Genomic DNA, 26,114 nt, shown 5'->3' with positions numbered 1-26,114 from the left:
CAACAGGATTAAATTTGATCTACGTTTGGAATAAAAATGAAACAGAGATTAATTAAGTTTGGTGCAACACAGTTTGCTGTTGACCGAGGATTCAATCTGCTTTAAAAATGAATCTGTAAAACCGACTCAAACTGTCTAAGTCCTGTGGTGTGCCTCCAGCGTTGGACTTGGAGAACGCCTCAGGTTTATGAATCCTGAACGCACCGCGGGAGGCCAGCTCTTAAAGGGAAATTCCACTCTAAATCACATCAGCACTGTTTAAAAGCAGGGATTTCTGGTGCCGTTTGGTCGTTTCAGGATCGAAATCTGTTTTCCAAACAATCGGAGCCGAACAGAAAAAAGGAAGCGAGCTCTGCCTGAGTTTTTTATTTTACAGGTTGACACTTGAACACTTTAGCTTCGTGAATTTACCCTCCTGTCCCACGCCACTGCAGCTGTGCAGGCAATATCACCCGGTGGAAAACAAAAAAACAAAAACATGACATGAAACAAGGAGGCAGCATCAGAAACGCAGCGTGAATTTTCCTTTAAGACGTGGCAACGGTCACCAAACAGGGATCAATAAAGTATTTCTGATTCTGTTCTGATATTGTGGCGCTGCGCTGTGGTTCCAGCTGCCGTCGGGACAGATTTGGACCTTGGGGTTTCGTTCAGGTTTATGAATCCTGGGCGATCAGCGGGACGCCAGGCGAGGAACATGCCGGAGCTGAAAGGGACCGGTTAGTCCTCTTTGGATTGACCCAGTTTCCCCTCGGGGATCAATAAAGTATTTCTGACACAAACCTCAGCAAACTGACCGCATTTCTTTACAAAACATGGGAAAAAGGCAACGAGCAACTTAGCAAGAAATGACCAGAAAATTTGCAAGAAATTTGTGAAAGGTTACAAGAACAACGACCTGGAAATTAACTTAAAAAAAAAAAAAAGAAAAGAAAAGAAACAAAATGACCCAAAAATTGAAGACACAAAATTGTTATAAAATTATCAAAAAGTCCAGAAAATGTCAGAAAATTATATTTATGATTATTATAATTATATATTTAAAATTATGCTTTTTGTGCTATTTTTTAGTTAGCTTAAAAAAAAAAGGAGCAAAAAGACCTGAAAATTGTAAAAAAAAAAAAAAAAAAAAAAAAAAAAAAAAAGTCAAAAATGTGTCCAGAAAACTATATTTATAATTATTATAATTATATATACAGGAAAAAAAATCTTTCTTGCTCATTTCCAGATCATTTATCATTTACTTTTTTTTTTTTTTTTTTTTTTGCTGTTGTTTTCTTTTTGCTGATTTCCAGGTGGGTTTCTTGAGGCTTCAGAGTCGTTTCTTGAAAATGTTTTGGGTTAATTTCTTGTGGAGTTGCTGGTTGTTTCTGACAGAAAGCAGAAGCTCACAGTTTGGGAAGGTGGAGGGAAACAGCCGAGGTGTGTGTGTGTGTGTGTGTGTGTGTGTGTGTGAGAGAGAGAGAGAGAGAGAGAGAGAGAGACGCTGGTGACTTCATACAGCAGCACAGTCCAGATGGGAGAGCTGGGTGATGTGTGAGTGTGTGTGTGTGTGTGTGACATGAGGTAAGGCTGAGTGTGTGTGTGTGTGTGTGTGTGTGTGTGTGTGTGTGTGTGTGTGCTGACAGGATGGGGGGGTCGGCCTCAGCGTCCGTCCAACAAAACATCCGGTTCAAATCGTTCATCCAAACAGGAAACTTCTTATATGTCACTGTCCATTCTGTGTGTGTGTGTGTGGCTATATATGTGAGTGTATTCAGACTGTGTGTGTGTGTGCGTGTGTGTGTGTGTGTGTGTGTGTGTGTTTATGAACGTGGACATTTTGTGAAAACTTTGTAACTCCAACTTACAGACTTAAAAAACCTTTATTTATTTCACGGTGACTGTATTCTGCACCAGAAGGCCCAAATACAAATTTCAGCCAATAAATTTGTCATGAATTTTGGACCAATCACAACGCTGCACCCCGTCCAATCAAACGGAGCTGTGTGTCTCCCCCTACAGGCCACTGACATCCTGCTGGGTCACACTTTTAAAAAAGGGGATCTGACAGGAAACAGTTTTTTGTTTTTAATGTGATGATGATGATGATGATGATGACGTTAGCAGATGGTGGTGCTGCTGGGAGGGGGCGGGGCCACCAACACTGCCAGCCAATCAGCAGCCAGGGGCTCATTAATAATGGATGAACGTCCAGCTTGTTTGATTGTAGGTGCGAGAGAGAAGCCCTGGAGGTTATCTCAAATATTTTGCTCACAGTTTTCTGTCATTTTGACATCAGTTCATCATATAAATTACAAAAAACGCAGAAAATTAAAATGCAAACCCTTTAAATTGTGATGTTATGACAGGAAACACAGAAATCAAGGAGGAAAAAAAGTCGGCATGGCCTTTTGGAGATGCAAGGTTTTCCACCCAACAGGGCTCATGTTTGTGTGTCCACGTGTGTGAGTGTGTGTGTGTGTGTGTGTGTGTGTGTGTGTGTGTGTGTGTGTGTGTGGATCATGGGATCTGTAGCTGCAGCTCCTCCTCCTCCTCGTCCATGTCGCTGGTCGGGCCGTCCGGGTTTTCGGGGCTGAACCGAGCCGAGCGCATCTTCCCGAACAGAGCCGGAGTCTGCTGCTGCCGCCGCAGCCTGAGAGAGAGGGAGAGAGAGAGAGAGAGAGAGAGAGAGGGAGAGAGAGAGAGAGAGAGGGAGAGAGAGTTTAGTCTGAGTTTTAGACTTTTCGTCTCTTCTTGTCGCAGCAGAGGCTGAGAGGCGTCCCACTGCTCTTCACTTCAGTGCAGCTGACAAAGACAAGCACACATGTGCATCAGATTTTATTTTGTAAAAAGTAAGGACATGGGGACATGAGGACATAAGAACATGGGGACATGAGGACATGAGGACGTAGGGACATGAGGATGTAGGGACATAGGGACATGAGGACATAGGGCCATGAGGACATGGGGACATGAGGACATAGGGACGAGGACATGAGGACATAGGGACATGGGGACATGAGGACATAGGGACATGAGGACATAGGGACATGGGGACATAAGGACATAGGGACATAAGGACATAGGGACATGAGGACATGAGGACATAAGTACATAAGGACACAGGGACATGAGGACACAAAGACATGAGGACATGGGGACATGAGGACATGAGGACATAGGGACATGAGGACATGAGGACATGAGGATGTGAGGACATGAGGACATGGGGACATGAGGACATGACGACATGAGGACATAGGGACATGAGGATGTGAGTACATGAGGACATGAGGACGCTTACTGTCATTGTAATTTGTGAATAAATAGAGTTTGGTGTCTCATAAAGCAGCAAGGCACAAGATTAAAGGATTAAAAGCACACACAGCATAAGACAACTGGCATAAGCGACAACAATAACAATAATAAATAAGATACAGCGATAATAAATAAAAGTAAATTAAATCCAGCCTCGCAGAGTCAACACACGGGGTTCCTGTAAATTTACCACTTTAATCTCAGAAAGTCAGAGTTTCTTTCTTGGAACAGATAAATAAAGACGAACAGGAGAGAAACGCCGCGGTGAGTACGGAGAGCGAGCCAGAGAAACAGCAGCGTGTGTGTGTGTGTGTGTGTGTGTGTGTGTGTGATTGTTGTGAACGACCAACAAAGTGAGAGCGGAGAGGAAGAGGAAGAGGAGGAGGAGGAGGAGGAGGAAGAGGGGGAGGAGGAAGAGGAAGAAGAGGGAGAGGAGGGGGGGAGGAAGAAGAGGAGGAGGAGGAAGAGGAAGAAGAGGAGGAGGAGGAAGAGGAAAAAGAGGAGGAGGAAGAGGAAGAGGAAGAGGAGGAGGGGAGAGGAGAGCGGGCTTTCCCTTCCTCCTGTTCTTCCTATCTGTATTTCCTTCTCTGTCTCCTCCCTCCTCACCCACTCTTCCTCCTCCGTCCATCCTCTCCTCCTTTCCTCACATCATGTCTGTCCTTTGCGTTCTCTCCCCTCGCTCCCATTTCCTTCCTTTCGTATTTCTTTTCTTTTCCATCTCCTTCCATCTTTCCACCTTTCACTCCCATTCCTCTGCATTTTGTCTCTCCATCCTTCATTCTCTCCTCCTTCATTCCCTTTATTCAAGAGAGGGAGAGAGAGAGAGACAGAGAGAGAGAGAGAGAGAGAGAGTGAGAGAGAGAGAGAGAGGACAAGAGACAGAGATCCCAGAACATCCATTTATCAAACTGCACTGTGTTCGCTGCCTTGATGGTTTCACGAGGACGGTCGATGGGCTTCGCAAAAAATGAAAACAAACAAACAAACAAACAACAACAACAACAAAACCTTTAAGAGCAACAGCCAGGATGCATCAGCTCATGTTCCCACATCACACACACAAACACTGACAGCTGTTCACAGGGCACATCTGTGTGTGTGTGTGTGTGTGTGTGTGTGTGTCTCAGGTAGCAGGATGACAGGATGAGCAGCGTGTCAGAGCCACAGCAGAGGACAGCTGTGTGTCTGCACTGAGCTGGAAACGCTGATTCTGCCTCAGATCAAACTGTTGCACGGAGCTCACACCTGTTTCTGTTTTTTCTTTTTCTTTTTTTTTTTTTTTTTTTGACTAAAAGGAGTTAAAGTGTCCCACAGAAACAGGCGGAGTCGCCCGGACGCAGAAAATACCTCAGTGCTCGATGCCTTTTAAGACCTTGTCAAAACAAATATTATTAAATTTAGTCTTTGTTTCTGGAACAAAAAAAATCATCTTTTGTTCTTCAGACAGGTGAGAATAAACACCTGTGCTGCTGAGGTCAGCCTTACAGTACAGGCCAAAGGTTTGGACACACCTTCTCATTCAATGCGTTTTCTTTATTTTCATGACTATTTACATTGTAGATTCTCACTGAAGGAATCAAAACTATGAATGACCACATGTGGAGTTATGTACTTAACAAAAAAAGGTGAAATAACTGAAAACATGTTTTATATTCTAGTTTCTTCAAAGTAGGTGACTCTTGGTCTTCCTTTCCTGGGTCGGTCCTCATGTGTGCCAGTTTCGTTGTAGCGCTTGATGGTTTTTGCGACTCCACTTGGGGACACATTTAAAGTTTTTGCAATTTTCCGGACTGACTGACCTTCATTTCTTAAAGTAATGATGGCCACTCGTTTTTCTTTAGTTAGCTGATTGGTTCTTGCCATAATATGAATTTTAACAGTTGTCCAGTAGGGCTGTCGGCTGTGTAGTAACCTGACTTCTGCACAACACAACTGATGGTCCCAACCCCATTGATAAAGCAAGAAATTCCACTAATTAACCCTGATAAGGCACACCTGTGAAGTGAAAACCATTTCAGGTGACTACCTCTTGAAGCTCATGGAGAGAATGCCAAGAGTGTGCAAAGCAGTAATCAGAGCAAAGGGTGGCTATTTTGAAGAAACTAGAATATAAAACATGTTTTCAGTTATTTCACCTTTTTTTGTTAAGTACATAACTCCACATGTGTTCATTCATAGTTTTGATTCCTTCAGTGAGAATCTACAATGTAAATAGTCATGAAAATAAAGAAAACGCATTGAATGAGAAGGTGTGTCCAAAGTTTTGGCCTGTACTGTATGTGGCGTTCACTGACAGCATGAGTCAATTCAGTGCAGCTGGCTTTACTGGCGTAATGTTTTAGATCAAACATGTTGCCAAACCTAAAAAAATTACATTAAACAATAAAATATTTTTACTTAGTTTATCATATTATATTAAATTAAAATACACATACATTTTATGATGTTGACAACATGACTGTGACTGAGTCCTGTAACTTAGCCACTGCTGGAATTAATCTAACTAGTTTTTTTGTTTTTTTCCACAGAGCTTGAAAAACAGGTGAGTCCAAGGAGTTTTGTGTTTTTCTCTCCACAGATGTTACAAAGAACCATCTGCTGTCTGCGTGCAGGTTAATATACAGCGTATGGGAATAAACATAAAACGGGTAAGGTGCAGCGTGTCAGTACAGAGAAAGAGTCGGGTTTGGAGTTGAGCAGAAATGTTGACTTTCATACAGAGGAGAAAGAAATGAAACAGTGGATAAATTAAATTTCATAGAATTTTATCAGTTTAAGTGGAAATTAAGACCATATAAATTTAAAGTGTTTAAGGACGTTTAAGGGCTTCATAAAATTGGTCAAATTGAATTTCTAAGACTTTTAGGTCCTGTGTGTGTCGGCCACAGACTGCGTTATTTCTTTATGTAGAAATAACGAATAACAGAATCTGTGCTGCCTTCATGTCCCGTTCACGTTACATGGATAAGTCATGTCAAGAGACAAAGCTGCAGTGTCCATCCATGTGTGTCCACACTCATATGACATGTGTGGTGACGAGGAATTTAACAAAAGGGATGGAGTGTATTTTGTGTCTCTGTGGTGACGTTGGCAGAGGAGTCAACAGGATCTCCACTACATTTTCAAAATAAAGTTCTGTGGGTTTGAACGAAGCTCAGCCGTGCAGGAAAGGCGGGTGCAGGCGGCGTTGAAGAACACCAGGTGGGTTTCCATCCACCTGCTTTTATTCGCATTTTCAATTTGTGCATTAAAAACCTGAATGGAAACACTGAAAATTCGAAAAAAAAAATCTCCAAATATCGCAAAAAAAAAAGTTTTTACACTTGGGGGAGGCGGAAATGTTGGTGTATTGATTAAAGGAAAATGTGAATAAGTTGCTATGGAAACAGGTTTAGCCAATAAACGGTGACGTTCATAATCACGTGACCTCCGCTCCACCGGACAGAGGAAAACTGGCGGCAGACGACAACAACAGCCGCTCTGTTTGGACCGGAGACTTTCATTTTTCTTGAATTAATTAAAGAAAACAATATTAAGTTTTGATTTCTGACTGACGCGCCTGTAACACGGCGTCACGTTGCTCTTCCTCTGCAGCGGTATCACGTCACCCGGCTGGAGAATTAGCGCCACCTGTTGCTCCCCTCGATGAACCAACTCCAAATATTCACATAAGAGAAGTGGATAGAGACAGAAATTCGCATTTTGTTTTCTGAATTTTCTGAAACTTCGGTTAAAATTTGCGATACGTTTGGATGGAAACCCGACGACTGTCAGACACCGCATGGCGTGTTTAAGAGGCCGCCTCACGACCTTTAACCGCAGACGGTTTGGTGCTCAGTCTACCTGCAGCCGGGATCTACTTTGTGACGACGCCCCGGGCTGACATCACAGCTGAGACAGGAGAGCGTCTGCATCACACCCCCTTTTTAAACGTCCATTACCGCCGGCTCTCCGGTGTTTTCACATGAACCGCGAGCGCCAATTAACGTCCACTTTGCATCCAGTCCGACGCTCCGCGAGTCGGGTGTGTGCTGAGCACCGTTTGTACAGACAGCTTGTTTTTTGGCCTGAATGCGTGTGGATAAGCTTCCTTAGCGGCGCAATTAAATCTGCTTTCAGCTGCAGGTGCTCTGTGGATTATATTATATATTATAGCTTTTTTTGTTGTTGTTGTTTTGTTTTTTTTTTGCAGAGTGAAAACCAGTCACGTCGTCCAGCAGGTCAGCGTGTGAAGTGAGATGATTCGGTGCACCTGGATCGACTGCTGTCAGAATCACAAGTTATTTATTTATTGATCCCTGAGGGGAAACTGGGTCCAGTGAACCAGCTGAGGCACCTCTGGGACCTCTGATTGGACGTCATCAGTCACGGCCCCGCCCACAGGTTTGGGTCATCAATCTGTCTTAACCGGTCAAATGCTAGCTTTAGCAGAGAATCTCTAATACAGGGAGAAGTGGCACTCCCGTCTGACTTCCGGGTCTCGGAAACACGTCTCTGTCCATGTGAGGGCGCTCGCGGGCGAGTGCAGAATGAATGGGAGTCTATGGGGATACACCCCTAAAAATCCACTTTTCTCTGGAAATAATTTTTTGTCAAGTAATTTGAATACTGTTTTCAAAAGGGGGGGCTAAAAAAATACACTCAGCTGAATATTGGATTTTTTAAGTTCACCTATCTGTTCTAAAAAGCCGTTCAAAAAGTGTGATGACGTCACACATTGAGAGGTGCTGCTTTACGGCGATTTCCAGAGCCCGTCTCCGGAGAGCAGACGGAGACACTCAGAGAGCCCGCCTGTGATGTATTAGACATTCTCTGTATACACAAATATCAACTTTGATGGAAAAGTCCTCCTTAAGAGTGGTGTTTCCTGTTTCTCTGGGTCTTCAGGTGCCATTAAGTGGGATCCCTCGTTGTAAACAGCCGCAAGTCCGTCACTGACCAATCAGCATTCATTAGCAAATGCTAGCGTGTTATGGCCAACAACAGCCCAAACTGTTGGAAACTGAAAGGAAATTTCACTTTTAACCTATAATCCATATTGAACTTTCAGAAACTACAACAGTATTTGCGATTTTTCAAGCATAAACAGGAGTAAGAGACAAATTTAGCCGTTTAGCTCCATAGAGCCCCATTCATTCTGCACTCGCCCGCGATCACCCCCAGTGGAATTACGGTGGAACTGCAACCAAGTTCGATACAACGGGGATTAATGGAGAGTGGCAAGGCTCGTCGGAGACGGGCTCTGGCTTTAGCTGCTTTGTTAGCTTTAGCCACTTCCATTAGCTTTAGCCACTTTCGTTAGCTTTAGCCACTTTCGTTAGCTTTAGCCACTTTCGTTAGCTTTAGTTAGCACATCACACCATCAGTTTAGCATGTCCTGTGGAGGTGCTGTGCTTTGAAATGGATTACCTGCCTCATTATGACCCATATCCTCCCACTCACTCTTTAAAAAGCAGTTAAAAAGCATCTTAACCTTTCATGAATCCTCCATACATCACGCAGAGTCACTTCCTGCCCTCTCCATCGCCCGACATCTTTATTTTCTCCATGATTTCAACCCCCATGTATAGACTTTATTTCCATTGTCTCTACTTCATATTGATCATTCTGGACTCTTTCTCCATATTTAGTTCATTTAACATTGATTATGTGTGTCCTTTATCTCCTTCTTTTTCAATGTTTACTTGCTAGCCTTGTAAATCTGAACTGATCGTAATTATTGAAGGGGGGGGCTCTTGTACAAGGGCTTTGTTCCCTCTTTGCACCAGTGAGGTTTAATGTGTGCTAACTAAATAAATCTAAACGTTAGCCACTTCTGTTAGTTGAAGCCACTTTTGTTAGCTTTAGCCACTTTTGCTGGCCCTCATTACCTTTAGCTGCTTTGTTAGCTTTAGCCACTTGGTTAGCTTTAGCTGCTTGGTTAGCATTAGCCGCTTTGTTAGCTTTAGCTGCTTGGTTAGCTTTAGCCACTTTGTTAGCTTTAAGATAAGATACGATAAGATATTCCTTTATTAGTAAATTTCCAGCATTACAGTAGCAAAGTGGATAGCAAAATATGAAGCAAATTTATATTATAAACAGAAAATAAATAGCAGCAAGCAATATGAACACTATAAACAAGGAATATAGAAAAATAGAAATATGAACACTTTAAGCAGCAGAAAATAACCTAAACCTAAACCTTTAGCTGCTTGGTTAGCTTTAGCTGCTTTGTTAGCTTTAGTTGCTTTGTTAGCTTTAGTTGCTTGGTTAGCTTTAGTTGCTTGGTTAGCTTTAGCTGCTTGGTTAGCTTTAGTTGCTTTGTTAGCTTTAGTTGCTTGGTTAGCTTTAGTTGCTTGGTTAGCTTTAGCTGCTTGGTTAGCTTTAGTTGCTTTGTTAGCTTTAGCTGCTTGGTTAGCTTTAGCTGCTTGGTTAGCTTTAGCTGCTTGGTTAGCTTTAGTTGCTTTGTTAGCTTTAGTTGCTTGGTTAGCTTTAGCTGCTTGGTTAGCTTTAGTTGCTTTGTTAGCTTTAGCTGCTTGGTTAGCTTTAGCTGCTTGGTTAGCTTTAGTTGCTTTGTTAGCTTTAGCCGCTTGGTTAGCTTTAGTTGCTTTGTTAGCTTTAGCCGCTTGGTTAGCTTTAGTTGCTTTGTTAGCTTTAGCCGCTTGGTTAGCTTTAGTTGCTTTGTTAGCTTTAGCCGCTTGGTTAGCTTTAGCTGCTTGGTTAGCTTTAGTTGCTTTGTTAGCTTTAGCCGCTTGGTTAGCTTTAGTTGCTTTGTTAGCTTTAGCCGCTTGGTTAGCTTTAGTTGCTTTGTTAGCTTTAGCCGCTTGGTTAGCTTTAGCTGCTCGGTTAGCTTCCCTTTCATTAGCCACCTGGTTGGGGTTAGAGAGGGTTAGTTGTGATGTTTAGGGTCAGGAGGAGGTGAGGGCTGAGGCTGGCTGGGTTAGGGTCAGGGTCAGCAGGAGGTGAGGGCTGAGGCTGGCTGGGTTAGGGTCAGGGTCAGGGTCAGGGTCAGGAGGAGGTGAGGGCTGAGGCTGGCTGGGTTAGGGTTAGGGTCAGGAGGAGGTGAGGGCTGAGGCTGGCTGGGTTAGGGTTAGGGTCAGGAGGAGGTGAGGGCTGAGGCTGGCTGGGTTAACGCAGCGTTCCCTCAGACTCAGCTCCGGCTCCGGTCAGGGCGGGTCCCGGGTCTGGAGCGACGCTCCGTGTGATTGGTCGATCCGTTGGTGTCCCGTCGCGGTCCGTCTGGCTGCAGGGTCCCATCAGAGACTGACTGACGACAGCAACAGACGCTAACAGCTGCTGAGCCACTAGAGGGCGCAGCAGGGAGCTGCTAACCCAAACCTGTGGGCGGGGCTATGACTGATAACGTCCAATCAGAGGTGAGATAACGCTCCAATCAGGTGCCTGCTTGTGGTTGCCGTAACAACAGTTTACATGGTTCAGTAAAAACATGTTGGACCAGGTTCAGTCATCTGATCCACATTCAGCGTGTGTGTGTGTGTGTGTGTGTGTGTGTGTGTGTGTGTGTGTGTGCTTCATAAAATACAGTGACATAATACAGTGACAACAGAGCAATCGATGACCATGAAGGAAGAGCTTTACACACACACACACACACACACACACACACATTTATACATGCTTTAACAAGCGTCAACAAGTACAAGGAACAAAATGTGTAAGATATAAAGACAGTGACTTTCATGGAGGACACACACACACACACACACACACACACACACACACACACACACACGTCAAGAAGTCTCAAAGAAAGTGAATGAAAAATAATCGAATGAAACACAGCTACAAGGACACACACACACACACACACACACACACACACACACATTTGTGTCAGTCTCCAAAGCCGTTGCCATGCCGACATGCCTGTCACCCCTCCACTGAGCGGAGCAATGAGAGAGCTCTCTGTTACTACGGTAACTTGCGCCTGGGAGCCCTGCGATTGGCTGCCGGGTGCCGAGGCAACAACGTGGAGAGAATAGAGAGAGAGAGACACACACACACACACACACAGAGAGAGAGAGAGACGCATACACACACAGAGAGAGAGAGAGACGCATACACACACACAGAGAGAGAGAGACGCATACACACACACACACACACAGAGAGAGAGAGAGACGCATACACACACACAGAGAGAGAGAGACGCATACACACACACACACACACAGAGAGAGAGAGAGACGCATACACACACAGAGAGAGAGAGAGAGACGCATACACACACACACACACACACACACACACACACACACACAGAGAGAGACGTATACACACACAGAGAGAGAGAGAGAGACGCATACACACACACACAGAGAGAGAGAGAGAGAGAGACGCATACACACACACAGAGAGAGAGAGAGAGAGACGCATACACACACACACACACAGAGAGAGAGAGAGAGAGAGAGAGACGCATGCATACACACACACACAGAGAGAGACACACACACACACACAGAGAAAGAGAGAGAGAGAGACGCATACACACACACACACAGAAAGAGAGAGACACACTCACACACACACACACAGACGCACACACACACAGAAAGAGAGAGAGACAGAGAGAGAGAGAGAGAGAGAGAGAGAGAGAGCAGGGAATTGTGGACTGTGCAGCTGATAGACTGAGTATGAGAGCTAAACTGAGTGACAGGCAATATTACACACACACACACACACACACACACACACACACAGAGAAAGAGAGAGAGACACACACACACACACACACACACACACAGAAAGAGAGAGAGAGAGACACACACACACACACACACACACAGAGAGAGAGCAGTGGGAGCTAATCTCTAAACAGTAGGAGAACCGAGGGAGAGAGACAGCTACAAGTAGCCTGTCAGCTTCACATCACACACACACACACACACACACACACACACACACACACACACACACAGCTAACCTGGTGTGTTTGGATGAAGTGAGTGTGTTCATGGCTGCCGTGGAGTGTTGGGGAGTGTGTGTGTGTGCTGAACAAGGTGTGACTGCTGCTCCAAAATAAACACACAGCATTCTGTGTGTGCGAGTGTGTGAGAGTGTGTGAGAGTGTGTGAACATCAGCACACCGCAGGGGTCTCAACACGTCTGACTTGGTCTTTGCTGCTGGCCTGAACGCGTCACCTTCATCTGCAGAGCTCAGCCCAGTGGGTCTCAACTGGGGGTGCGCGGACCCCGAGGGGTACGCTGGAGCACTGCAGGGGGCGCGTGAGATTTTTTAAAAAATGTTGATTTAAAAAAATATCAGTCATGCATAAGTCCTATAATAAGTAGCGTCTGCTGTAATAAGTTCAATAAAAAAATGTAAATATGAGTTGATAAAGCACATTTCCCTCGGGGTCCCTGAAGGTGTCAGATGTGTGTGTGTGTGTGTGTGTGTGTGTGTGTGCGCGTGTGTGGTTTGAATCAGACCAAACAAATCCAGAAAGTGGATCAGTGGCTGAAGCTGGAAACAAGGAGGAGGAAGAGAAGAAGAAGAAGAAGAAACACAAACAAGAGAATCTGCTCAGCGTCAGCTTGTTGGTTCACACGAGTGTTGCAATGGGGTGGAAAGTTTCCGGTAAATTTCCTGGAAAGTTTCCGAAAATGACTGTGGGAATTTTCGTTTTTTTTTTTTTGTTTTTTTTTTTCTCCGAGATTTTTGCTGTCACGTTTTTTCCAATTTTTCCGAAAATTCCCGGGAAAATTCAGCTCGGGAATTTTGGGAATTTTCGTTTTTTTTTTTTTTTTTTTTTGTCATCAATTTGAATGAGGTTTTTAAAAAGTTTCCATGGAAATTTAAGTTTGGGAATTTTGGAATTTTTCGTTTTTGTTGTTAAGGTGAATGGGGCAAAAATAAACAATAATCAATAAAATTAATGTCAGCATCAATATCCCTTTTTTTAGTTGCTGAGGGGGACATACAGTGCTGTGGAAAAGTATTTGCCCCCTTCCTGGTTTCTTATTTTTTTGCATATCTGTCAAACTTAAATGTTTCAGATCATCAAACAGATTTTGATATTAGACAAAGATAACGTGAGTAAATATAAAATACAGTTTTTAAACACACCAGCAAGTCCACCTCTGAATGGCTTAAAAAAAAAAAAACAAAATGAAGGTTTTGGAGTGGCCTAGTCAAAGTCCAGACTTAAATCCAGTTGAGATGCTGTGGCGTGACCTTAAACAGGCCTTTCATGCTCCAACACTTGGCTGAATTCAAACATTTCTGTAAAGAAGAGTAGGCCAAAATTCCTCCACAGCGATGTAAAAGACTCATTGCCAGTTATAAAATTCCTGAAAATTCCCTGGAAATTCATTATAATGTAACATGTTTGCATGCATATCTGCTTAAAACAAACCAAAATGTTTATTATGTATAGATGTATATGATCGAGTGAATGCAATGAATATACATTCCCGAAAATTCCAGGAAAATTCCCGTTTATTCCTGTTTATTCCCATTATTTTCCGAAAATTCCCATGGAAATTTTCCAACTTTGAAAATTCCGGGAATTTTGCAACACTAGTTCACACTGATGGAGCTGGACTGACTGTCTTTATGGAGGAGGGTTTTTTGTTTTTTTGTTTGTTTTTTTTACATTTTTTTTTCTTTGCTCTGGTCAGGGGGAACTTGGCTGAAAAAATATTTCGAAGGAAGAACAACGTTGAAAAAGGATTTAGAGCCATCGGATTAGACGGCATTGATCTCTGACAGAATATATAAGAGTCCGATCAGTGTTTTACTTTAGACAGGGACCATGAAGTTTTTTTACGGCGGTCGGCCTGTAAATTAAAACGCAGCATCCGTCACCGTCAGGTACGTTAAAGGAAGCCCTGAATGTGGACTGGGCATGCGTGTGCGTTTAGTCCTCTGTTCAGTGTCGTCCCTGAACGCCTCTGGAGGTGATCAGATCACAATCCAATCACAACGCATCTTAAGGCTCGTTTATAGTCAGTGATGTGTTTAATGACCTCACAGAGCACCGTCCTCCTGTGGTGATGTGTTTAATGACCTCACAGACCGCCGTGCTCCTGTGGTGATGTGTTTAATGACTTCACAGACTGCCATCCTCCCGTGGTGATGCGTTTAATGACCTCACAGACCACCATCCTCCCGCGGCGATGCGTTTAATGACCTCACAGACCGCCGTCCTCCTGCGGCGATGCATTTAATGACCTCACAGACCGCTCTGCTCCTGCGGTGATGTGTTTAATGACCTCACAGCACCGCCACCTCCATCTCTACCTCTTTGTCGCAGCTCCATTATTACGACCTCCTCCACAGAAACCTTTGACTCTGTGCTGCCCTCTAGTGGATTTATTGCTTAACACGACAAAGTAAAGGATGCATGGAAGCCTGTGGGCAGCGGCGGTAACATCCTTAGAAACTGATGCATTTATTTTCATACATAAAGCGAGCATAAATGAGCCTTTAGATGCATTAACACCTTTACTTTTCATTTTCTACTGCGACGGGGGCCAACATCATCACACAGGAATCAAATGTGGCTCATTGAATCCACAAGAGTCTCAGCTTTCCAGTCAAAGCCAACTGATGCAGCTCCAAGACTGTTTGTGAAATAATGTGAAATAAACTGCAGGACACACACACACTGCTCTCAGGTCGTGGTAATTCATCAGCTCTATCTGAATCGTGTCCATTTGCCTCGGTGACAGTAGCTGCTTTATTCCTGCTCGGGCTGCAGCTTCAGTTCCTGGATCAGCGGCGATCAGGCCACTTAGCCAAAACAATAAAAACACTGAGACTCCGCCTGTTTGACCGGTGATGGTTTTCACAAAGCGTACATAAACCAGCATGCAGAGGGAACAGGACCAAGGTGTGTCAGAGACGGAAACGAGACAAAATGTGAACCGCAACTGTTTTTTTTTTTTTTGTTTTTTTAAATGGACCAAATGTTTTGCAGCTTCAGTCCTGTGCAAATCAACAGATTCTCTGAGGAGACGCCGCTTTTAACACAGATACTGACACACCCAGTCCAAAATCATTACACAGCCCCAGTGTGTGTGTGTGTGTGTGCGTGTGTGTGTGTGTGTGTGTGAGTCTGCGTGAGAGTGTGTGTGTATCTTACCTCGACTGTAAGTGTTCCAATTGTACCTGCAGGTTCTCAGTCTGCTCCACCTGCTCGTCCAGAGATCTCTGCAGCTTCCTGGTCTGGTTATGGGACTCATCCAGCTGGACACACACACACACACACACACACACACACATACACACACATATATGTATATGTAAATACTGATTTCCCATATGACTCTGTTCTCATGCTATGATTTTGGCTTTGGGATCAAAGTGAGATTAGACAACATATTCTGACAAAATTATGTAAATATTATTCCATCGTGAATAAATTTTCTGACTTTGGCAAAACATGATCACACAATTTGAATGTGTTCATCACATAAAAAGGTGAACAAACACTTTAAGTTCAGGTAAACACAAACAATTTTGGTTAAGGCTCAGGTTTTAGTCATCTTCAAATACACTCTGTTGTTAAAAATGAAAATTTAAAGGCAGGAAACAATGTATCGACTCGTACAAAAATAATCCCGGTCAGTCATCACTTGTGAGTAACAAGCAGTGTGTGTGCAGGTGAGCGGCTCCCAGCCAATCACAGCGCAGTGTGGTGCCAGATCGACGGCACCACAGCCAATAGGGAGCAACGAAAATTGTGGACGAGGAAAAAAGGAAATCTGACGAGGAGAAACGCTGAGAGGAGAAAGCTCGTTCCACAGGACGCTGGACAGGGAGGGGCTGGCGGAGCAATTTTTCGTTCCTAGGACGTAAAATTACATTTTGGGTGGACATTTCATTCCGTCACTATCCTAGGAAAAAAAAACTCCTGGCCGGCGGTTAGGGTTGGGGAGGAGGGGAAAACTCTGAATGTTGTGTTTTCAAATCCTGCTGATTGTGCCTTTAAATAAAGTGGAAAGTCTCCTGGTGTGAGCTGAAGGCCGGACACTGGAGATGCTCGTCCACCCAACAGATAAACTGCTTTCCAAAAAAAAAAAAAAAAAATAGTGGATAAAAAAATAAGATGCTAACTAACAAAAAAAACAAATTTAAAAAATGGTAACACTTTACAATAAGAGTACAACTATTAACGTTACTTAACGTTAGTTAATGCCGTAATGGTTAATTAACTGTTAGTTAATGATTATCATGGCATTTACTAATGTTAATAATATCTACAATAACCCTTAACCCTATAAAGCTATTTGTATCATATATGATACACATTTTCAGTTCCGTTTTTTGTTTTCAGTTTAATCAATAATTGAGCAAAATACTATTGTACACCTGTGAACACTTCCCCTGTTCACCCTGGACCATTGGCACTTCAAGTACATATCATATATCATATACCAGAAAGGTCGTGTAATAACATATTTTTTTTATTTATTTTAATATATTTTGTCATAGGACTAAATTAAGGGTTCAATTTCAAAAAAATTGGAATTTTCTGCCAATTCTTCCATAGTTCAGGCTTTATAGGGTTAAATAACATAAATTAATACCTTAGCATGAACAGCATTAGTACATGATTCTTAGACACATTAACAGTTAGTTCACTGTTAATTAATGTTTATTACGGCATTAACTAACATTGATTGTTGTACTCTTATTGTAAAGTGTTACCAAAAAAATAAAATAAAATACAGGAATAAATGAAATTCAAAAATCCACATAAAACAAATAAATAATTTACTAAATTTATAGCACAAATAAAAAAATAAAAAAATAAAAAATAAATTAACTGCTTTCCAGCACACACTTGAGTGTGAGTGTGCTCGCTGTCAGCCTCTCACTGCAGGCAGACGCTTGTTCCTCTCTTCCTCTGCTTGGTGCGCACAAGTCAATGAAGTGATGTGAGAAAAAAAAAAAGAGAAAAGAATCAAGTACAAAAGGCCCCATGGGGTTTGATGACAATGACTTAAACACCTAATTAACAGTTTATGTGATCAAGTTCACCGCTCGTGTGATGCTATCTGAATGTTTTTACACGTGTGAGGAGGACGAGAGGAGGTGGAATACATTAACCGCTCAGGTGTGGAGATGCAGAGCTAATATTAGACTTTCACAGCGATACAACTTTCATTAATTAGACCCTGCTCGGTAAAACACCGACTGGATCTGCAGGATTACTGCATTTTATCATTGTTACTACACAGAGATGAGGTTTGAACAGATGCTTCCCTTCGCTCATTCATCCTGACTGAAGGAGCCACATTTTGACTGGATCCTGATGCCGACGGTAAAAAGAAAGAAACATCTGCACACAAAGGTAAACAATTTGTTTATCTTACGAATGGATGCTGTCACGATGCTTGGGTGTATTGTGATTTGATATTATGATTTATTGCAATTGCTGTTTGTTGAATCCTCCTCTAGTTTGTGTCTGTTAAGTTTGATGAGGCTGTGATTCTCCTAGAGGTCACTAGAGGTCATTTTCTCCAGCGACGTCCAGTTTGACAAAAGTCTCTGCCTGCAGTGAAATGGCTGCTATGGGGGCCAACATCATCACACAGGAATCAAATGTGGCTCATTGAATCCACAAGAGTCTCAGCTTTCCAGTCAAAGCCAACTGATGCAGCTCCAAGACTGTTTAGGCCCCAGTCTGCACACACACACCATTTTACAACAGGCCACAAGAACACATGTGGACTGCAGGCTTTGGGGCCCAAACTGCATGGGATTAGCAGAAGGTGGGCGTGTCTGCAAAGGGGAGAGAACCCATTTTCATTCAGAGAGCTGGAGGTCAGAGGTCAAGGGACCCTGCTGGAAAATGACCAAAATTTAACTTTGCAGTGATATTGCTGTCAACTTGGCATGACATGCTTGGTACCAACAGATTCTTTAGATCTCTTGACTTTAATTCAATTCAATTGCGATACTTAAGCGAATCATTTTTCCCACCCTCACCACACACACACACACACACACACACACACACACACACACACACACACACACACACTGTACCTCGTCCTCTGCCTGTCCCAGCTCTTTCTTCAGCTCCTCCACTCTCAGTCGTAGCTTCTTGACCTCGGCCTCGTGGCTCTCCACCCGCCGGTTGGCGTGGGCGAGCTCCGCCATCTTCTCCTGGTACTGCTTCTTCAGCTTGGCGTGGATGTGGCGCAGGTCGGCCAGCTCCTGAACCGAAAACACCGCACAAAATGACAAGGGACGGTTACAGCGTGCACCGCAGCCTCGTGTTCCTGTGTGTTATTATATGCACCATGTCATCCATGTTCATTTGAATTTTCTCCTCTGTCTCTGAAAAGCTTCCCATCCCGTGTTCCCAAATGTCTGTCAGTGATCGGTTCCAAACTGTGTGGTTACACTGCAAAAACTCAAAATCTTACCAAGATTATTTGTCTTATTTCAAGTCAAAAATGTCTTATTCCTAGTCAAAATATCTCATTACACTTAAAATAAGACATGATCACCTCAGAAGGAACTTGTTTTTAGACAATTGTCTCTTGTTTCAAGTGAAAATTTGCTTGAAACAAGTGAATTTGCTTGAAACAAATTTGCTTGTTTCATTGGCAAAATGTGTTTCTTGTTTCTAGCTAATTTTCACTTATTTCAAGTGAATTTTCACTTTTTCCACTGGCAAATTTTGCCAATGAAACAAGCAAATTTTCACTTGTTTCAAGTGAATTTTCACTCGAAACAATTGAAAATTGTCTAAAAACAAGTTACTTCTGAGGTGATCATGTCTTATTTTAAGTGTAATGAGATATTCTGACTAGAAATAAGACATTTTTGACTTGAAATAAGACAAATAATCTTGGTAAGATTTTGCATTTTTGCAGTGTACGTCGAGCTCTGTTGTCTTATTCGGAGTCGACTCGGACCTCGGGACGACAGCTCTGTGTTTCTACGCCTGCCTGGGACAGACGGTGTGTGTCCTGTGATAGTGTGTGCTCCAGAGCTGTTTTGAACTCTTTTAGCCCAAATCTGTTTTTGTCATATCCAGATTGTGTCCAGATTGATTTTAGAAAGTCCAGAAAACACATGAAAAGGGATTTATGCCAATCGGATCCAAACCACATTTTAAGGCGGCTTGAAATGTGAGTCCAACTGGATTTTTTTTCTTCTTTTTTTCAAATTATTGTATGGGCATTTCTGCTTTGGACGCTGTACAGCAAAATGACAGATGTGTCTCAGTCCGGACGCTCCGGACACTCCAATAGGAGTTCAAACTGTCTGTCAGCACTTTGGGGGGAAGCTTCTGGACGTTTCTACTGCTTGATGCCTGCGTCTGAACGAGGCCAAAGAGCAAGTCAAGTCTCAAGTGTTTCACGTTTTTCTTCTGACCTTACCGATCACAGTGGCACAAGCCCGTGTTTTTTGTCATGGATCTCAAGGCGTTTCATTCATTTTCCCTTCTCATATTGCTAGCCTGTTAATATACTTAGAAATATATGTGTATTAAACAGATACTAAAAAGGTATTGAGCAGGTCAGGCAGGTCTGTCTGCAGCCCAGCAGGCTTCAGGCCTCAGGCTTCAGCGTGACGCCTCTGCAGCCGCTGGAAAAGGAAGCTGAGATTCTGGATTTCTTAATGAAAAACTGGGAACAATGAGAACAAATCTCATGTGTTTTTTTTTTAAAACATGATATTGAATGAAACAATTAGAAATAATGAGTTCTTGAGGAATTGAATAAAAATCATAAATTCGGTTTAGCAGCATCAATGTTCAGAATTAGCTGGATGAATTAGTTGGTTTGGGTTTTCAATTCATTTTTAGGTAAATGTGTATGTCATTGTTGGGGTAATGTCAAAGAAATTTCAAATACATTACTCGATAATTATCACCTAGTCACTATGAAATTCATGGCCCAGTAAAATGAGGTGTTACTGATATTTATTACTGACACGCTGCACCAAGACGCCTGAATAAAACAGCCTCGGCCAGCCGGGTGCAGCCTAATCATCAAAATAATGCACCTACTTCGGGGGCGTTTTGGAAATCATCAATAGTTTTTCAAGTCTTTGCCCCCATGTCTCATGCAAGTCAGCTGACAAACCCAAGTCAAGTCTCAGATCCTGATTTTGGCGACTCGAGTCTCAAGTGTGCAGCTCTGATTCATCCCTGTTGGGTTATGAGGTGCTTGGTGGAGGCACCAATAACAGACACTAAACTCTTTTTTCAGTGCACGCTGCTTCAAGGAGGCACATCAACCCACATTAACACTTTGGTTTTTTTTTTTTTTTTTTTTTTGGTAGATAATCTTCCAAAAGCAGAGATGCACTTGAAGGCTGCGACAGTCACAGTTCATTATGTGAGTGCCGTGTCATGTGGAGGAGAGCTATGAGGTCACTTTGATTAAAACACTTGTCAGATGATGAAACTAAAAATTAACATCATCTCTCTGAGGGATGCTTAAAAAGTAAACTTGAAAAAATAGTTAAAAAGGGTCTCATTTTAGGAATTCAAATAGAACATAGGCTTAGAATGAAACATGCAAAGACGTAAAAGGCACGAAAAAACAAACTTTCTCAGTGACAACAGGCGACAGTCCGCACCTTTTAGTGGTTCAAGGCCCAAAGACCCTCGAGGACAAACAGTGTCCAAATACAACAGGCAGGAAGTCCAACCCTCAGTTTCCACTGGAACTAAACTGCATTCTCGATCGTGTTTCAAGGGGAACATATTTTGTTGTAGATCATGTTACACATCACAAGAATGTTTGTAATCGCGATGACGTTTGTGAGGAGGAAGGCGAGGTGTCGGATGGATCAAACGACCGACTTTAACCCACGACGAGCCGAGTTTGAGTTCAGCACAAAGTCACAGCGGTGTTCGTTTGGTGCAAAAGTTACATTACATTATGTTAACTTAACCACGTGGTTTTACGCCTAACCTTAACCTTTACATAGCCTTAACCAAGTGGTTCTATTGTCTAAACCCTAACCTGTTCCTAACCCTAACCACGTGGTTTTTATGCCTAACCTTAACCTTCTCCTAAACCCTAACCTTTCCTGCTTCTTTTAACTGCAACCAAATCTACCCTTGGGTACGAACAAAGTTACCTTACCTTACCTTACCTTCCCCAACCTTAACCAAGTGGTTCTGTTGTCTAAACCCTAACCTTTCCCTAACCTTAACTAAGTGGTTTTATGTCTAACCCTAACATTTCCCTAACCTTAACCACATGATTTTTATGCCTAACCCCAACCTTTCCCCAACCTTAACCAAGTGTTTCTGTTGTTTAAACACTAAAACTTACCTTTCTCCAACCTTAACCGCATGGTTTTTATGCCTAACCTTTCCCTAACCTTAACCAGTAGTTTTATGTTTATGTGTTTTTTATGTCTTTCCATAACCTAACCCTAACCCAACCTTTTCCTAACCCTAACCACATGGTTTTTATGCCTAAACTTAACCTTTCCCCAACTTCAAGTGGTTCTGATGTCTAAACCCTAAACCTTACCTTTCCTTAACCTTAACTAAGTGGTTTTATGTCTAACCCTAACCTTTCCCTAACCTTAACCAAGTATTTCTGTTGTCTGAACCCTAAACCTAACCTTATAATATGTTATGTTAAGATATGTTGATTAGAAACATATTTGTGACACCTCTGAAACATAATTAATTACCAATTGCGGGTTAGTTGTATTTGAACATATTTTTTAGTATTTTTTCTTTTTTTTTTAACCTGCTATACCAACAGTGTTTGTGTTGTGTGCTGGAATCGTGTTTTCCTGCCTTGTTCTGATGCAGCTGGTTGGGCAGGGCTTTGAATTAGAAACAGCACAGACAATAAGAGAGCTGAGCGCTGAATTAATGATTCACTACATCCTTTAAACAATGATAGTTTTGTCATTGTGGATTAAAATTGGCTCATATTGATGTGCACGAAAAAACAAACAAACCAACAAACAAAACCCATAAAACTGCTCTGCTGACTCGCCCCACCTCTGGTATGATTAAGCGTTCATTTGAATATTTTTGAAGAGATTGTGTGCGTTTATTACACAGTTAGACAGACAACTTTATTTTTGAATCCCATTTTTAAGGGAAGTTTGAGGCAGTTTACACAGAGAAAAAAAAGTTCAATGACACATTCTCCCTGAGACACAATAAATTAAATAAGAAAGTGTCATAACTAGGCAGAGAGACTTTAAATAAACGATTTATAAAAATGCTCTTTAAGTAGCTTAACAGCAGGGAAAAAGGGGCTTCGGCTGACTGTTGCACGTCCAAAACAAACGAACGGGGAAGCTCCAGGCCAGAAAGACTCGATATCCTGACTCGTACGGGACGGCTGAGGCTGAGGCTGAGGTGGGACGGCGGTGGCAGAAAAGCGTTTTCCTGGAAGCGTGGAGCAGCTGTGTTTACAAATGCAGCAGAGATTATCGATCCAGGACCATTAGACGCTGTGTTTTCAGCTGCGTCGGCAACACTCGCAGCCCAACACATGACAGGCACCGGGCGATGAATCAGAGATATGACAGCGCTGCCGAGATAATGAGCGACTGGAGGAATGACTCTTCTCTGACTCACCCAGGAGCTGCGGCACCGACGGGCAGATCCAGAGAAAGCCAATAAAAAGTGGCCTTTTCCCACAAATATGACACAGAAATGGTTTTTATGCCAGTGTGAAAAGCAAAAAAAACACCTTGAATCTAACATTTCTGTAGGAGCCGAGTGTGAATTTAGCAGGTTTTGCTTTCTTTGTTGAGGCTGCACACGTTCTCTTTGGTTCCCTGTTGTTCAGCAGCGTGTTTGTGGTAAATGTGGGGTCACGGTACAGATCTGCTGCATGGACATGGACCGCCAAAAAAGCATTTTGTTTTAATTTTACTCAGAATAAAACTTTTAAAGCCCTTTTAAACCTGTGTAAAGTGGCTCCACCTGCTGGGAAGAGTCTAATCTGCAGGAAATATCAATATAATCCAGGCTAAGTCATGTTGTCCAGTGGTGGCGCCCCTATCAGGTCGTCCATCAGACTGTAAAAATGAAACCTAGCTGCTGGTTTGGGCTTTTATTCTTGTAACAGGAAGCCTTCAAACGTCTCCAGCAGCTTTTTGATTTGCTCGATGGTTCAGTGGACTCCGGCTTCCTTCGTCTTTTCAGAAAACTGGTTTGAGCGACTCGTTGGTTTCCAGACTTTCAGCCATGGAGCCGCTCAACAATCCTTTAAAGCATTAACCTTTACACAAAAAAAAACCTGTTACCAGCCACAGAGCAGCTGTATTTTGGTGCCTCGTCCCGTCACCTGATGTTCCCCCACGTGGAGCAAACATGAGCAGGAGGAACAGATTTATTCCAACCAGAGAGAAACCAGCAGATTAAGAGATTATACGGTTATTAGGCGCTGATATTTTCCTATTGAACAGATTATCAAAGCCCTTTCAAACCAATTGATAATCCCATCTGATTGGGATTGAGGTGCTTATACAGGGTGACCCAAAAAAACGGGAATTTCTGAAGTGCGTATTGGCAGACATGAGCAAGTGGCAGCACAATTTTTAAAAAATGAAAATTCCATCATTGTTTCTTAAATGGCATGTTTTCAGGTTTCAATTACTATGAATAAAATATTTTTCTTCCATCACTCTTGGTTTTATTGGATTGTTAAAACGTTCCCGTTTTTTTGTGTCACCCTGTATGAGGCATTTTCACTGTGATTGGGATTTTACTCTGATTATTAGTGGAATATCAGGATCAGTGCAAACGCAGCTGCTGATGTCAGATATGGGTCACATACAAAGATGAAGGTGAACAGTCGAGGAGACTAAAAAAGTCAGGATTGAGTGACTTTCAGCTGCAGTCCAGGATGATCCAGCAGCTGTGGCCGACTCAGATCAGGCCGAGCTTTGTGCTCCAGCTGTGGTTTAATTTTTTTTTTTTTTTTTTTTTAAATCATAATTGTGATCAGTTTATGAGGCTGCAGCTGCTGTGGCTCGAGGCAGGGCTGAGAGGCTCCGCCCCTCTGGTGTGTGTGTGTTTGCGTTCAGCGGGGAAAGCCCTGGGATGTTCATGACATCATCAATAATGGACCATTCCCACCACTCGCTGCACTTTGAGGCACTTTCAGAGCGTCGACCGAGCCTCCAGCTCCTCCGTCTGAAAGCAAACGGCTCCCCAGACGGCCCGGCTTCCAAGAAGCTCGTCTGAGGCCGAGGCGAGAGAGAGACCGCAGATCGACAGAGACAGACGCTGTGAAGGACGGGGGGGGGGGAGGGGGTCTGCCTGATCAGCCGCCAGAACCGTGATGAGAAAAGTCAGGATTTATTTTTTTAATTTAATTTTTTATTTTTTTTAAAGCGATAGAAAAAGGAGCTGATTCATCGTTTTGAGCCTAACAGAAGCAAAACATGTATTTAATAAGAGCAGGAATCTGTGATTCATTTATCGTTTGAGAGTCTTTCAGATGTTCTTCGATAATTCACATGAAAATCAAGGGTGAAATGCAAAATGACTATAAACACACACACACACACACACACACACACACACACACACACACACACACACACACACACACACACACAGATATCAGGCTAAGCCCACAGCTAACTCAAACAAAGAGAGCGATAGATTCATGCCAAAGGGAAGAATTAAAAAACGGAGGAGGAGGAGGAGGAGGAGGAGGAGGAGGAGGAGGGGTGGGGGAGGGGGAAAAGGGAGGAGGGGGGTGGGAGGGTCTTTAAAATGAGGAAGGAGGGATGAGGAAACAGATGAGGAGCAGCGGGGGGGCGGTAATTGGAGAAGTGGCATTTCACGGGAGGATAAAGGTGAAGCGTCAGAACAAAGGGAAGAGACAGGAGACGACGTTCAGGAGAGAGGGAGGGGGGGAGGAGGGACGACGAGGGAACCCGCCTTCCTCCAGAACGTCCCACATGATCCGTCTGACATTTCCTGCTTTTATTAGCCGCTTTATGGAGGGGGGGGGGGGGGCAGTGTCCCCCGCCTCACCTGGCCAGCAGAGGAAGGCCAGCAGCTTCATCACCGCCTGTCAGGGGTCATGAACCAAACGCACCCACAGCAGCCCGAGCTCGCTGTCTTTAACCAAAAACTACTGAAATAACAAAAAAAAAAAAAACAAAAAAAAAAACAGGTGTGTGAAGGAACATTTTTGTTGACTGAAATAAACTGTTTTGTGTTTTGTGTTGATAAAAATAACTGAAATGAACTGAAACGACACAGAAAAGTGAGTTTTCTGGCTTATGACATTATTTATTTATTTATTTATTTATTTATTTTATTTTTTTTCAGCCGTCTTCTGCTTGTTCATTTATTATTTTTAAAAAAAGGTATGATGTTTTGCTGAGTTTTTATTACACAGCACTTTTCCTGACCTTTGTGGATCTCCGCCCTGACAGATTCCTCATATCACTGTAACTAAAACTAATGAAAACTGAAAAAACAAACAAACAAACAAACAAAAGTTCAAAAATTCAGCTGGCCACAACAACAAGAATGAAAACTAACAACGTTGTCTCTATAATTTTAGTTCATTTTAGTCGGTTTTGTAAAAACACAAGCAGTTTCAGTTATTTATTGTTTTTTTTGTTTTTTTGGTAAAGCTTTGTATTTATTTTTATTTTTATTTCAGTCAACAAATAACTCCAGTTTTCATTATTTTTTTAGTTTTCGTTTACAATAATAACCTTGGCTCTCTCTCTCTCTCTCTCTCTCTCTCTCACATGGGGGCATGTTTGTTGGTTTTTTCGTTTTTTGTTTTTTTTTTCAGTTTTCTGATTGACGAGTGAAGTTTTCTGTCTGTCTGTCCCAGGGCCGAGCGAGCCCAGTGCATTCTGGGAGGCGACAACTCTA

The 26,114-nt window shown here is 42.8% G+C and overlaps 1 protein-coding gene across 1 annotated transcript in view; it reads right to left on the bottom strand.

The window, feature by feature from the left end:
• Window positions 1–1,244: 1,244 nt before the first annotated feature.
• ccdc102a (coiled-coil domain containing 102A) overlaps window positions 1,245–26,114 on the bottom strand; it is a 141,856-nt gene continuing 116,986 nt past the window's right edge. The window contains exons 9-11 of the mRNA XM_030048451.1: window positions 18,302–18,472; window positions 15,390–15,493; window positions 1,245–2,635 (exon numbers count right to left, since the gene is read on the bottom strand). Coding sequence (XP_029904311.1) covers window positions 2,503–2,635; window positions 15,390–15,493; window positions 18,302–18,472 — 408 coding nt within the window. The 3' untranslated portion in view covers window positions 1,245–2,502. The remainder of the gene's footprint in view (window positions 2,636–15,389; window positions 15,494–18,301; window positions 18,473–26,114) is intronic.

This window comes from Myripristis murdjan, chromosome 3 (genome assembly GCF_902150065.1).
Source record: "Myripristis murdjan chromosome 3, fMyrMur1.1, whole genome shotgun sequence".
In the NCBI taxonomy this organism is placed as follows: Eukaryota; Metazoa; Chordata; class Actinopteri; order Holocentriformes; family Holocentridae; genus Myripristis; species Myripristis murdjan.
The sequence above is the reverse complement of the archived record's forward strand: the minus strand, read 5'-3'. Positions and strand labels throughout refer to the sequence as shown.